General features: G+C 40.2%; 1 protein-coding gene across 2 annotated transcripts in view; it reads left to right on the forward strand.

Annotated features, from left to right (window-relative positions):
* Positions 1 to 14,032: 14,032 nt before the first annotated feature.
* Positions 14,033 to 15,720, forward strand: part of CRHR2 (corticotropin releasing hormone receptor 2) — a 114,614-nt gene continuing 112,926 nt past the window's right edge. Inside the window, exons 1-2 of one of the 2 annotated variants that reach the window (XM_069859228.1) lie at positions 14,033 to 14,503; positions 14,669 to 14,788. In XM_069859228.1, coding sequence (XP_069715329.1) covers positions 14,386 to 14,503; positions 14,669 to 14,788 — 238 coding nt within the window. In that variant the 5' untranslated portion in view covers positions 14,033 to 14,385. Of the gene's footprint in view, positions 14,504 to 14,668; positions 14,789 to 15,720 lie in introns of those variants that run through there. The other variant, XM_069859229.1, reaches the window with a different exon arrangement.

Raw genomic sequence — 15,720 nt, forward strand, 5'->3', positions numbered from 1 at the left:
TAAACGTCCACTTTATAATGAGATGTGCCTGGTTCATTCATTGGCTGTTGAGAGTCCAGGTGGTTTGCTTGCAGGCAGAGACTGCTGCACATCCACATGTTCAGAGTGTTCTAACCTTCAGCTTCCAGTCTCTGTTTGTAGATGTTCTATTGCAGGCTCAAGCTCAGAAGTATTGTTATTAACTGCAATACACCAAAGATATCACAGACTCCTTTAGGATAAGCTAATCAACTTATTAAATGTAAGGATCTCAACCATTTATTTCATTCAGGAAACTGCATAGTTAAAAATAAATAAATACATAAGTCTAGAAAACTGATGTAAACTCCTGCTCTGCATTTTACACATTTATTCCTTTCCTGTTTACATTTTCTATCACCTGGAAAACTGAAAATCCCATGGAATTAAGACCAAGCAATTAAAGTTTATTTAAATGATCCCTAGGATGTTCCAGCCCAAGTAGCTAATCTTATATTCAGAGACAGAAGCAGAGTCACAGAGGCCAAGAAAATCCATTTGTCAGTTTTCATGAGTAGTGTTTTTGGTCTGTGTTATCTCACAGCATCTCAAAGTATCTGGGGTAAAATGGTCACAGTCAGGACTGTTTATTCAAGCTGGTGTCCTTCTGGAGATGGACATTTTCCCATGCAGCTTGTGAAAGCTGCTGTGCTCTCTGTAAATAAAGTTCATTTTAGTGGGGTCAGAGAAAAGAAATTTTTATTCAGGATCATAGAATCTTTAAGGCTGGAAAAGACCTCTAAGATCATCCAGTCCAACCATCAGCCGAACACCACCATGCCTACTAAAACATGTCCCAATATACCTAAAAGTTTCTTTGAGTGATGAGTGACAAATGTATGGGGCAAAACTGAGTGAAACAGCGCTCTATAGCTACATTTTCCTTATCACAAGAGAAAACCATTCCCAATGATTATTCTGGGATGATCAAAGCTACTTGGTTTTTTATTTTGGCACTGGAAATACTAGTCTAAGGAAATATTTAAGAAACTACTATGTTTCCACAAGATAATTTAGGCCTCTTAATCCAAAAAAAAAACCCAAACCCAAAAAACAACCCCCCAAAAAACCCAAGGAAAAAAAAAAAAGAAACACAGTGTCAGAAATACTCAACTGGCAACAGTCAATAAGCACTGATGACAGTGTGGACATAGCATGCCTCTCCCTGAGGGGGGATGGAAAGCCTTACATGACGTCCTCTTTCCATGGGGACAGTATTAATGTGAAAAGTAAAAGTTCATTGATCCATCAGTGTCTCCATCAGGAACAAATTGAACCAGGCAGGGGAATTGGTCTCAAGGTGGGGAAATAAGTTGGAAGTCAGGTGACAGAGGTCTGAAAGCACACTTACTTGAAAATGAATGGAGTTCAGCAGTGATTTCAGAGGGAAACGGTGCGGTATGGGGAGGAATGGGTGATGAGGACAGACTGCTGTCCATTTCAAACCTGTAATCTCTTATGCAACTGGTAAATTTGTGTGGAAAAGGAAATTTTCTGTCCAGTGAAATTCATCTCTTACTCTAGCAACACTTTTGCTGTTAAAGAAGGGGCAGTAAAATTCACTTTGTCCACATGCGGAACTTCGTATGAACTAGTGAACCCTCCTGCTTCGTTTGTTGTTGGTTTTGTATTCAGGTAACTGTAAACACGTTTTCTTTTATAATGTTTTTAAATTCAATCAAATGTTTCTTTTGAAGCAATGGAGAATTAGGAGAGCCCTCCAGTGGCCAAGCAATAGAAATCAACGTTGCCCTGGAAGGGAGCCAAACAAGTCTGGAAACTAGGGAGAGAAATATGTGCTACATATTTCAAAGGCAATAACTTCCAGTCCTGTTGGGGATGATTTATATCCTGCCTACATTGATCCTTTGGTCCAGAGCAGTTCCATAGCACTTGACAAACTTTGTCTATCCCTGAATGAATAAGTATTTATTCATTTGTCATTTCCGTGTAGGAAGGGCTATTTTCATGAAGGGAAGAATACTTCAGCGATAAACCAATAAGTTGTATATTTAATAACTTTACAGGAAATGAAAATTAAGAGATCTTGGTTCTCACTGAAGTAATTCTTAGTATCCAGACTGCAATAAATGACAAAGAATCTCTTCACAAAAAAATAATTAGTTCTTCATTAAATATCCCCCAAAAGCAAAGTTGTGATGATTAGATGCTTCTTGCATGCAATATTGCTGTAAATAATGATTCTGATGATATTATTAGCTGGGGGAAGGAAGAAGTGCTGAAAAAGATCCAGGCATCGGTCTACAGGGTTTGACATCTACTTACGTTTAACTGTCAGCTAGCAACAATGAGAATGGCTCCACAGACTGGAGGAAGGGGATTTTGAACGTTAATGAGGGCATATGATGTGTCCATAGGAGAAGCAACGCTTACTTGGCAGTAAGATGATAAATTATCTTCGCTTTGCAATTGAGCGTGAGCACATGTGAATAACAAAATGTTTAATAAGAATGATACATATTTTACCAACCCCCCTTTTTAAAATGTTAATTGGGGTGAGATGTGCAGTTTACCAAATACAAAACAGTTTTACACATCATGGGAAAAGAAACCTAACTGTGCTATCAAGTAGAGTGGAAGTGCCACACTTCCTAAGATTATTTTTTTTGCTGCAACTGTTATTAAAATATCTATTACAATATCAGATGTCTTATTTTTCTTGATGACAGTTATATACATTTTACATCTATGTTGAAATTAATCTACTTTAATGTTGGTGCTTATTTCAGTCTTCCACTATTTAGCATTGAATTCTTGAGAACTGATCCTTTAAGTTTGTAAAAAATTCTCTGTAACAAGTGCTTGCGTAACCAGTTATGGATTGCACTCTCCCTAGTAAATACTTCATAAAAACAGAAAGACATTGATTTTGAGGCTTTAGATTTTTTTTTCTGAGATTTATTCTTTTTGTGAAAATTCTGACCAGTAAAATGGACCCCATAAGAAGTAATTTAAAAAGTATGTTTCAGAATAGCAAGGTTCTATAAAGCTTTGTACAAGACAAATAAAATCCAAGGGAAAATATGATATTTGAATAAATATATATGCATTTCAATCAAAGCAGAATTTAAGTACTTGTTCAACACATTACTTCTGTCAGATGACTCAAACTCCTGAAGTCAGTGGAAGTTAAGTGTGGATTTAAATTTATGCAATGTTTAAGCATCAAAAAGCCCATCAACCAAACTAACTTTGAACAAGAAACAGCCTTTAACAATGAACAGATTCCCCAACACCAACAAAACTAAAGATAAGCCTAATGCATATTTTACACTGCGTTGCTATAATGTCAGCAGGGCATTTTTATTACACAAAATGTTAAGTTGTGGTCTGTCACACAGTTTAAAGGTGCCAAAAAGGACTGTTCTAGTTTAAGCACCACACAGCCATGTGCTCACTCCCCTGCGGTGGGATGGGGAAGAGAATCAGATGAGTAAAAGCAAGACAGCTTGTGGGTTGAGATAAAGGCAGTTTAATAAGTAAAGCAAAAGCTGTGTGTGGAAGCAAAGCAAGCCAAGGAATTCATTCATTCATTCTCACTGTCAGGCAGCTGTTCAGCCACCTCCAGGAACGCAGGGCTCCATCATGCATAAAGGTTACATGGGAAGACAAATGCCATAATGCCAAACATTCCCTCTTTCCTTCTTTTCCCACAGCTTTTATTGCTGAGCTTGATGTCATATTGTCTAGAATATCTCTTTGGTCATTTGGGGTCAGATGTTCTGGCTCTGTCCCCTCTTTTCATCTTCTTGTGCACCCCCAGCCTCCTTGCTGGTGGGGTGAGGAGCAGGAAAGGCCTCGACTCTGTGCAAGCACTGCTCAGAAGTAGCAAAACCATACCTGTGATATCAACACTATTTTCATCACAAATACAAAACATAGCCCCATATTAGCTACAACAAAGAAAACTAACTCTATGCCAGCCCAAACTAACACAGACCTGAGCGATCTTAAAGCATTTTTTTGTAACATACTGTGCAACAAGTGAATATGATCACACCAACTACTTTTTTCCAGAAACTACAGTACATGAGCATTACTCTGTGTGTTCATTAGTTCCCCAACACAATTCATAGTACACAATGAATGAAATGGAGACGTTTCTCTGCCTTCAGTGGAATTCTTGCCCTTCAAACCATCTCTATGAACAGTAGTTAATATTATTTATCTTACAAAGATAGCTTGGTGTAGGCATTTTTGTTTCTGCACTGTGCTGCACTGCATGATTTGTCCTCTTCAATTTATGCCTAACATATTACTACAACCCAATATATCAGATCTGCGGTGTGTTGGCAGCAGAGCATTCTATATAAAATACAGGTGTATCTAACCATCTCTTGGGCTGAATTGCATCCTACTAACTAGAATATCCAAGTTATGAATTTAAAGGGCTGGAGCACCTCCTATATGAGGACAGGCTGAGAGAGATGGGGTTGTTCAGCCTGGAGGAGGCTCCGAGGAGACCTTATAGTGACTTTCCAGTACCTGAAGAGGGCTACAAGAAAGCTGGGGAGGGGCTGTTTACAAAGGCTTGTAGTGATGGGACTGAGGGCAATGGCTATAAACTGGAGAAGGGCAGATTTAGACTAGACATAAAGAAGAATTTCTTCACCATGAGGGTGGTGAGGCACTGAAACAGGTTGCTCAGGGAAGCTGTGGCTGCCCCGTCCCTGGAGGTGTTCAAGGCCAGGTTGGATGGGGCCTTGGGCAGCCCGGTCTAGGGGGAGGTGTCCCTGCCCATGGAAGGGGTTGTGGAAATAGATGATCTTTAGAGGTCCCTTCCAACCCAAACTATTCGATGATTTGCCCCCAAATAAAATAAATCATTACTCTCTGAAAGGGGCCATTTCCGTGGAGACTGTGAGAGAGCCTAGATATCTGGCTTAGTCTTGACACAAATTTTAGATGCCTGAAATTAGGTGAGGCAACTCTCTCTACTACTGTGGGCATTTCAAATTTCCATCCTATGGAAGACCTGAGTTACCCTGTGGTACAGAATCAGATATATTTGCCTTGGTAATAGGAAGGTCAACAGGTGGTGAGTCAAGCTAGGGAAGAGATCTGAAGGGAGGTGGATGGGTTTGTTAGCACTGGAGGTATCCAAAATTATGCACATATCAGGGGTCACTGATTCCTGGCACAAGCACAAAATAATTCTGCTGGGATAATGTCCTTCCATCCATTCTGTTCTTCTGGGGCTGCAATCTCAAATGGTAGCTGTTCGAAAATGTTTTGCAAGTCACAAATCAGGGGGGTCATTAGGTTCTTTTTCCTCGGTTATCGTGACGCTAATAATATTATGATATTATCCACTTTCATGCCTAGTCATTCCAACCTCTGTCTAGTGTGACAGGACCCTACCTCACTACCTTTTACAGAATGATGCTCTTGAGAACTACCATCTCACTTCTTGATGTTGGCATGCCTGCACATAATTCCTTCCATTCATTTTCGAGGCATTTTTTTCTGGTGATTGCTGACTGACGTCCTTAAAATAATCAGCTTCCTAGCAGAGGGATACAAATCTATTATGCAGTGTTTGTATTGTATTGGTTTCTTCTTGTAAATAACTACATTAGATTTAAGACATGGAATTTTTAAACATAATGATATGTTGGCAGCATTGTCATAGTCCTATCTTAACAGGACATTTCTTTTCTCATCTTTATTCCTGATGAGCTTAATTTAAAATATTTTTGTTTGAACTCCCATGAAATGATAGGACCAAACTCATGGGATTACAGTTGCCAAATGGTCTAGGGCTAAGACATGCTGTGGGTCAGCGGGAGAGAGCTCAGCAAACAATTTGATCTTTGCTCTAGGCATCTGGAATGGGATTCATTTGACGAAATGCAGACATTTACATCAGTCCACATTGGTTTATGTTCCTCTTACAAAGCGCAGAGATCTACTCAGGTTATTGGATGGAGCCAAGGGCAAAATCAATCTCATCCTAGCATAGGTGACTAACACAGAACAGGTGAATTGCATTACAAAATTTCCTATTTCTTTCTACCAACTGCAAAGGAAACCTAGGTTGATTGGCATGTCTGGAAATACTGGCACTGGAGATGCTCTAAGAGATGTGACATGCCCAGAATTCGTTTCCTCTTCAGAGGATTTTGTAAGCATAACAGTTCTACCAAGAGAAGAAAATTGTCAGGAAATCTTCATTTGCTGTACAAGGCTACCCGTACTATTCTTTCTTTGTTTGTGTTCTGGGACATTTTCCGCATTTACGAAGGATTCAACTTAGGTAACGCAGGGAACAAAAATCCACTGCGTGGGGTAAAGCCTAAGCAATAACAGTGACAGAGCATTCTTAGTGACATGCTGATGGGTTTCTCCCCTTCTGTGAAAGGTCCAGTTTTTGCTCAGTCTAATATCCAGTAGCCTGAGTAGAGATGCATGCTGAGAGACTAAATGCTTATAAGAAAATTTGCTATTGTTGCTCCTCCTTGAGCCTGATGATAGTGAGATGCTTGTAGAGATGCAGAGAAGCACTGTACACTGATACTGTCCTGCGAGCTGGAATTTGGATTAAGTTTTCAAGACCATGTGCCCATGCATACACATGGTGAGACCTCAACAGACCTTACAATCAATGGAGAGCTGAATCCTGATTTGGTTGCTTAGATATGGATATCCCACAATATCTGAGATGCTTTAGGAGAAATTGCCTGGCCTCCACTGCTACTTCAGAATGGATGGGTCTTCCCTTGGTCCTCTGTTTATCTGCCAGCTGGCCAGCTGGATTGTGCTAGATATGTATTTTTTGGCAGTTGAATCAAAATCCATGTCCTCCTTGGCTATAATAGTATCTTAGACACCTCATGAAAAGCAGATTCAAAGCAATATGAATCCGAGAGCTGGCATCCTGGATTTTGCACCTGGGTTGAGCAAGGACGCTCAAAGGAGCATGTGAGCTGCTGACCCAGGGTCTCAAAGCCGGATTGATGATGATGCATCTCAAAAAAACAAGCAAATACTAGTTGGATTGTTTAAAACTATGAGTTACGTTGTAGCTCCGATGCTGTATGTTGGGCAATGAAAGCAAGACTCATAATGTGAAGAATTAATTCTCTTACTGCATATGTTAAGGTTGCATAAGATGCCCTAATAATTTGATCATGGCAGTTTCGAGCAGGCTGGTTTTGTTGGTGGGGTACATAATCTTATGAAGCATCTGATTTTGATAATTTTTAGAGATGGGATACTGGGCAACATGATCATATGTTATTTCCATCTTGTTCTCTGCTTTCTGAGTTTTCAAAGCCAGTTATCGTTCAGAGTGCCTGTGTGTTTTCAGTGGAAATGGGGGATTTACTTAAGAGCATTTTATTACCCTTCACCTTTTCTTTCTCTGCTTCCTCCCAGCTTATGGCCATATGAGACGACTACTCAGATCTTCCCAGCATGCACTGAAAGTTATCACAACAAAGCAGAGTGGGTGGCAGGGAGAGCAAAAGCTTGACTGGCATGTCTTGAATTAAGCCACAAGAAATCTTGTTTCCTAATATGTTGCAGGGAGGATAACAGGGCAAGACCCCTGATTCTATACATCTTATTTGTCAATGGTCCCATTGTATGCAACAGAAAGTAATTAGGACTAATAAGACACATTGTCGTGTTCATCATTTGTTCAGGTGTGATCTAAGTCTTTTTTTTTTTATTTTGCTTATGCTGTAAACAGAGGACTGAGCCATTGTCAGGCATAAATACATGTATAAAACGCATCTTTTGTGTTACTGAATGTCTGTGTCCATGAACCTAACTGTGTAAAAAAATAAGAATTATTTTATAATGAATTTTTCCATGGTCTCATATGGTAGATGCTGTTCTGCACATTCATCCAAAGCACCTCACTTTAAAAAAAAAACAAACCAGCACTGGCAGTTTATGAGTGTGTCAAGGTTAGATCTTTTGTGTGTTCTTGTAATCTCATGCAATGTCTCATCATCTGTCTCATGTAACATGATTCACTCGTACAGGTTTTACAGCTGTAGACAATGACAAGTGCATTAATGTGCTGAAAGAAATCTATCATTGTGCAGCTACAAGCCATTTATTATTTATGCTGTTGAATCTTTTTACACCCACAGTAAATATTTTCTAACATTAATGAAGCTGCAAAGACTCATCACCACAGACTTGCATTTTTTAAATTTTATCTGTGCTCACTACAGTCATACTTCATTTCTGGCAATAAAGGATGTTTCTAACAATTGCGTCTATCAACTGAAACAAAGACCTGTATTTATCTGTGTCTGATATTCTTCTCACCATAATTTGCAACTCTGCACTTTTTGTGTAAATCTCAAACACATGCAGTAAGTAACAGATTTTGATTAGAAGAGTAGCACTCAATTTGAGGAAGAGTTTTCTTTAACAGTCTACTCAAGTAGCAGAGTAAAATTCATTGTGAGAAGCCTTATCTCCCTGTATACTGCACTGGTGAGGCCGCACCTAGAATCCTGTGTTTAGTTTTGGGACCCTCAGTACAGAAAAGATATTGAGCTGCTAGAGTGTGTCCAGAGAAGGTCAACAGAGCCGAGGAAGGGTCTGAACCACATATCTTATAAGGAACAGCTGAGAGAACTGAAGTTGTTTAATCGGGAGAAGAGGAGGCTAAGGGGAGACCTCAGCACTCTTTACAACTATCAGAAAGCAGGTTGTAGCAAGGTGAGTGTTGGTCTCTTCTCCCGAGCAACAAGGGCTAGGGTGAGAGGAAATGGCCTCAAGTTGTGGCAGAGGAGGTTTAGATTGGATATTAGGAAAAAATTCTTTGCTGAAAGAGTGGTGAAACCTTGGAAGAGGCTGTCCAGGGAACTGGTGGAGTCTGCTTTTCTGGAGGTGTTCAAAAAACATGTAGCCATGGCACCCTGGGACATTGTTTAGTAGGCACAGTGGTCTTGGGCTGATGGTTGGAGTTGATGATCTTAGAGGCTTTTCCAACCTTAATGATTCTATAATTTTATGATTCTGTAATTTTATGATTCTGCAAGCCGTAACATGGTGTGGCGGTGTTGTCAATCTCTCTTGCTGCTTGAATTGTCTTTCTCCATGTGACCTGAGGCTGTCCTGTTCCCATGCTGAAAAATTGCCTTTACATTCATTGCTGGCATACCTGGAATGAAAAGGAAAGATTAGTATTTTACTACGTAGCAGTCATTTGTCACTTCATCTGAAAGTGTGGTCAGATCAGTTTTGTAGTGCGTGTTGTGAAGCAAGGTCTTCAGCCTTATGGTCCAGAACTCACTCTGGTATATTAGTGCCTTCCTTAAAGTGTATGGTCTCACATTCTTTACCTAGCTGAGTAGTCCTACTAACTTTAAAGTCAGATGCTGAAAGGTCATTGTGATAATTAAGGGCTACTGGGGGACATTTTTCAAACAGAAAATGGACAGATGGGAAAAACTGCCTTTTGAAACAACCTTGTCTCATATTTAAAGGTAACAAAAATGTAGACAAATGCAGAGGTAGACACTAAACCTTGATTATCCTCTAGGGATTTAAAGACTTTATTTCTACAAATAGAAACCTTCCTTCTCCTTCATCTTTCTCTCTGACTGCCATTTTTCCATCAAAACCAGAGCAGGGAGTGTTTTCTTTGAGATTTACCTGAGTCTTTTGCTCATTGATGATGTGGTAAAAGTCACAAGGTGTTTATGGCATTTCAAACGAATTTGCATTAACTTCATAAAGGAGAGACAGAAGAGGTTTAATCAGAAGGCACTGCACTTGGCCTGAAGACCATAGTGTCCTTTTAAATCAGTCTTGCTTATCTCATGCTCCTAATACAGATCTGTGACTGTGTTAACAGACTAATTTATAATGTGATGTTGAGTATGAATGTGGATTTACTTGAAGAGTAAAACAGAGCCAATACTCAGGGCATGACTCCATGTGATACTTCTGTGTTGGTTAAGTAAATTCCTGAAAGCCAGTGGAACTGAAGTAAGTAGGGTACTGGTGTAACCTGGTTGTTTGATGTATGATGTACATATTTTGTCCTAAGTTTTGTGTTGCATACTGGAAGAGATGTGTGTCTCTTGTGCCTGGAAAGCATGAGCTTTTCACATGAATGGATAGGGAACAAGGTGACAAAAGAGTCACCCTGGGGAAAAGAAGACTGGATGCGGCACAGCAGGCTTTTGTTCTCTGAGGAAGGGAAAAGAAGAGAGAACTGGTGGTTTTTTTTTGTTTGTTTGTTTGTTTATTCTGTTTATCTTTTTTTCCTTTTTCTATTTTGAGTGTTGATGTCTTGATTTTGGGGAGATTGAGCATCTAGGGAGAAGAGGTCCCTTCAGCACGCATGACCAAGGGGCAGTCAGCTTCTTCTGGAGGTACTGCCACTGCACACAAACACCTATGTCAGCTGCCTGAGTCTTCATAGAGCTGAGTCTTGCTGTTGCTGGTTAAATAGCACAATGTCATCCTTGTTAGTCACTGTTTGTGGGGTTAACTAAAAGCTATTCTCTGGATAATTCTACCAACTGTGGGTTGGGTTAGAGATTAAGAAAACAGCTGCGTAACAGTGCTGCAAGGGCTGGCTTACAAAGATTTCCGTTACCAAAGAATATTGTAACCTGTTGATAAGCACAGCTCTTTACTAAGAGCTCTATCTCTTCTGTATAAGAAGGTTACTGAGCTGTATGTGTGTTTACATGTTTATTTGTCTGTCTCGCTCGCTTCCATAACCTTGCATATTCAGACATTCTTACACAGATTGGTGGTGCATATGCCTTGCATACGCACACAGACAAAGCAATGAACACCACCACAGAGGAGCAAGCCCACTTCTAAGCTGACGATGGTTTTCTACACGCCAAATGCAATTACTAGTTTTCTTGGGTTGCTCAGTAATTCTTAAGGCAGATCTCTACTAGCTACTGTCTGGTAAGATCTAGTAGGTGTTTGTATCAAATGCACTGTGGGTACTGCATCAACAGAGAGTCAACAGTGTCAGCAGCTACAATATTTCTGTCAATCTTTCATTTAATTTGGTGTGTCTATCTTATAAAGAGCCATGTTTTCTTATCAAATGAATCAAACTGACAGGGAGAGGATTTGACTAGATCTAGTCAGAGGCAAAGTTTCACTAAGTAGTTAATTGTATGCCAGGAAAGGTGCAAAAGTAGCTTTTGATCAAGAGACTACAATAGGGAAAAGATTATTAAACAACAGTGCTAATTTGTGAAGTGAGGAACTAGTGATTATCTTCATCCAGATTTATTCTTATAGAAGTGATTAACACAATCTCTATCTACTTCTGGAGTGGAGTTTTTTTAGTTCTTAAGTATATGGAATGCAATAGTGTTATCTGAGAAATGTACTGCTTCTGATTTAATACAGTCAGCTAAACTGAAAAGATGGAGGTAAGAATCAGTTTAGGTTGAAGATTTTGTATTTTTTCTCACTTAAGTGAAGAAATCATTCTCTTAATGCTGAAAATAATTTTAGTTTTAATTCAAGGCTGTTATTTTGGGTGTTAACTGCTATAAAAAACAATTTTGAAATGAAATCCAGCTCATTGTTGAACTTGGTATCATTTGAAACATTTGAAAAATCTCCAAGTGTTTATGCTGGAAAATACAGGGCAGCATTTAGGGAAGTCAAACATTTACCAAATTTAAAAGCAGTTTATTTTTTGAAGCTGTCTTTCGTTTTGTAATTTAGTAAGTGATGCATTCATACAAAAATTCAGAAAACTCCAGTGCCTAAAGCCTCCAGCCAAGTTTTTGATTCCAGTGTGGAAAATAAACAAGGCAGACAGTAGGTGAGAAATGAAGACTTTTTCCTAGTCTTTGTGAGTTTTGCCCTGCAGAGAGGCAGCAGAAGCAGGAAAACAAACATCTTATCAGCATCTTGGACAAGTGGACTCCCTGATCAGTTCTGCTGCAATTGAAATGGCCACTGGGCTCAGAGATGCTGTTGAGCACTTACAAATGCTTCCCTCTTAAAAGTTCTTGTAGCTGTCACTGAAAGAGGCTCTGCTTGAAGAATAAAAATGAATTTTTAGAACTCAACTTCATTATCAGGAAGAAGCAAAGCAACTTAAAGTGTAGAGTTTAGGGCACTTTAAGTGGCAGATGTCTATGAATTGCTTTGAGGGTTTAGGGCACCCTTTCTTGATAGTTCCAGAAACAGGGTTTTCACCTCAAAGCTCTGTTTCAAGACAACGTGTGTGCTGGTGGTAGTGATGCTGTCTGAATGATGTTAAAGTACTTTTATTTTCTGCTTTTTGGGATCAGAGACGTGTGAGACAAAGCGATCTGGTGGTTTTGACAAGGGTGAATTGGTTGAAATCCAGATTTCTCAAGACAGGTTGCAGTTTTGGGGATATTCACTTGGGAAGGAGATCATGGCTCCAGAAAAAGAACCTGAGAGATCCATTCACTTGTCTCAGAATATCATGCTGCCTAGAGAATTAGGACACTTGTTAATGTGTGGGTTTTTACATGTTGAAAACAAGGAATACTTGTTCCAAAACCACGAGGGCACTCCTCCACTCTCCCTCCATTGAAATCTGAAAATGCAAAAAAATCTCAAGATTCCCAGATAGCAAAATAGCTTTCTGGCTAATTCTTCCATCAGCGCATGTTGGCAGTTTATTTGGCTGTCTAACCCAGTTATTTTTTCTTTCTCCTTCCTTTGGATGACACACTTCTTTGGTCTTTGAAGAGTAAAGAATGAAACCCTTCAATTTGAAATATAAGTGAAAGGAGAATCCAGGGCATTGCAGGGTGGGAGACAGATGTTTTCAGAAGTCCTGTACCACTGCTTTAAAGTCAATATAAGCAGCATGTCCAGTCTAAAGCTGTGAACACAGACTGTATGCAGGACTTCATTTCTGGATCTCTTTATTTTTTTGTCAAAGCTTCTCTCTTGTCCTTGCCTTCTGTTTCTACATTCATCTCTGCTACTACCATATATCTTCATCTTGCTTTTCTGTCTTATAAATCAGTTTTCTGTTTATAAGATCCTTCAAATCTATGATCCTAGAAGATTCTCCTTACCAAGATTTTGCTACTTTTTTGTGAAGATTTCCCTGTATGCTGATGTAGTAAGTCAGAAAGGCTGGTTAGCTCTAAGCTGCTCTCCAGCACATCCCAGAGTGCAGAACTTTACTCACTTCCCATTGTACTGAGCTTCAATTTCCCAAAAAGATGACCAGCCATCCGGGCAGATCACTCCAAACTTCTCATCTTTTCTTTTCCCAGGACTTGTCTCATCCTAGTCCATCAGGACTTCAGTTTGTCAAACCCTTTGCTCTTTCCTCTCTCTGCCTCAGGGTTTCCTTGTTCAGAGGCGTTTCCTCCTGTTTTCTGGATCAGTCTGTGTTCTCATTTTTTCTGTAATGCTTGCCTCCTCCTACCACTGGAAAATGAAAGAGCAGCCTTTGTTTTTTCCCTCTCCCCTGAATGATCCATCCTTCGTTCAAAAGCTCTACTCTGCTGTCTGTTCTGTTTGTCCCTGTTTTACTGTCCACTCCATCCCATCTGCATGAGCAGCTGAAAGATGTGGTGCTTCTGTGCCTTGCTTCTCCTAGGCTGGGTTCCCAACCCTGCTCTCACTCACTCTTCCTCTCCTGTGGGTCATTACTCCAAATTCCTTTGTTCTGTTGCCTCCTTTCTATCAGACTCTCTCCTTCATCCCAGCTTTTATTATTTCTCTGCTTTCTCAAGGCCTGCCCAGGATCCAGTGCTGCATCTACTGGACTGTGTCCCTTCTTCCTTCCCCCTGTCCAAGCATCCCTGCTCATCCTCCGTTCCCACAGTAAAAGCAGGAATTGCTTTGCTTCACAAAAAGCTGCAAGAGTTATATTCAGCTGATGGCTTTTCCTTTTCTCCCTGGCTCTAATTTGCAGCAAGTATTTTTGCAAAAGTGCTCATCCCCAGTGCTAACAATAAAACTCTGTGTGTGTGTGTGTGTGTGTGTGTGTGTGCAAGCGTGAGTGTGTGTGTGTTTGAGAGAGTGAGAAGAGGGAGGGAGAGAAAGCAGTACGACAGTCTAGCAATGTGAGGCAGCATTGGAGAGCTGCTAGACCAGAGAAGCTGGCTAAGAGACGCAAGCCCCTTACTCTGTGCTCAGTGTGATCCCATTGGTTCCTGAGCTGCTGTTTTAAAGCAAAGAAGAGCTTAGAGGATTGAACTGCACAGCCAGACGCAGACTCTCTGCCAAGTTGTCAGCACGCTGAGAGGAAGAGAGGCTCGCACACACAAGATTGCAGGGTGTCCGCAGCTTGATGTTCATTTGTTTCCAGAAAGGAAGAAAGAAGAAGGGGCAAAAAAAAGAGAAAAGGGAGAAGGAGCCTTATCCAGTCCAGCAGTCCCGAGGGGAATAATGGATGTGACCATATCTCAGTTCATCTTAGAAGAATTTGATGTCAACTGCAGCTTCCTGGATCGTTTACAAGAGACTTTTTTAGAGAGTTCCTCTATCCCTTTCCTGGGCTTTGATGGTAGGAAACATTATCTAGCACAGGGCTCAGAAAAGCTTTATAAGTAATAAGATTTGGTTTGCTTTGTGATGCAAAGTGTGTCACTTTTGTGCTTTCTCAATTGTTTGGTTTTTTTTTTTCCCTTTCTATCTGTTTGTTTTGTTGGTTTTTTTTTTAACGCAAAAGGTCCGTACTGCAATGCCACAACTGATCAGATCGGGACCTGCTGGCCCAGAACCTCCGCAGGGGAACTGGTAGAGAGACCCTGCCCGGAGTTCTTCAATGGGATCAAATACAACACCACAAGTAAGTACCAAGTCCTTTCCTTCTCCCACAGATCTGCTGTTGACAGGGTGCCTGGGGAGGCTCAAAATATATTTTTCATTAAAAACAAGAAAAGAAGTATTTGTCTGGGAATTAACATTTCCTCCACATTCCAGCCTGTGTATTCAAAATTCCTGCCTGGAATGTTGCAGATTTTTCAGAAGCACAGAGTTTTGGACACCAATTCCTCTTAATTAAGTGTATTTAGGTACCGCTGGGCAAAACCATCCTCTGCAGTCTGCAGTATACTGTGCATTGTGTGTTTGTTCATGTGTCGATATTATAGCTGAATGCGTTTCTAGCAATGCTTCAGCCATTTGAATAATTAAAGATACTTTGGCGTGTGAAGTGCTTCGTCTTAACACCCAATAACTGTATTTTGAAAGGACTGTCCCTTTTAGAGGCTGTTTGTGTGAATAGAGGGACAAACTGGGCTGGAAGTTATAGATAACAAACAGGAGGCTGGGGGCTGGAATCTGTTTAGTAACTTCGTCCGGGGCTGGCTTATGAGTTTGGGATGGCTGCATCATTACTGCAAGGGAAACAGTAGAGGATGTTACAAGGGAAATAATATTCAAAGCAAGGGAATTTGAGGGTCTCCTTCAAAATTTCTTGGAACTGAAGCTTTAGTCTTAGAGGTAAACATTTGTGGTGACTCACTGAAAATTTATTATTCAGGCTGTCAGACCCAGGCACTCATTTCCTCTTTCTTATCTGTCAATAATGTTTGGATCTTTCATTAAGAGTTTTTAATATATTAGTTCCAAATATGTGTATCCACTTGCTTGTCACTCATTTTTCCGTATTACCTGAGTACGCTTTTGACTACAGGGACATTTCATAACTTGTTTCATTCTGAACTCAGGTGTTTGCAGTCTACTTTTTGTGTAGTGTTAATTTTGTGGGGCTAGCAA

Source organism: Phaenicophaeus curvirostris, chromosome 6 (genome assembly GCF_032191515.1).
Source record: "Phaenicophaeus curvirostris isolate KB17595 chromosome 6, BPBGC_Pcur_1.0, whole genome shotgun sequence".
NCBI lineage: Eukaryota > Metazoa > Chordata > Aves > Cuculiformes > Cuculidae > Phaenicophaeus > Phaenicophaeus curvirostris.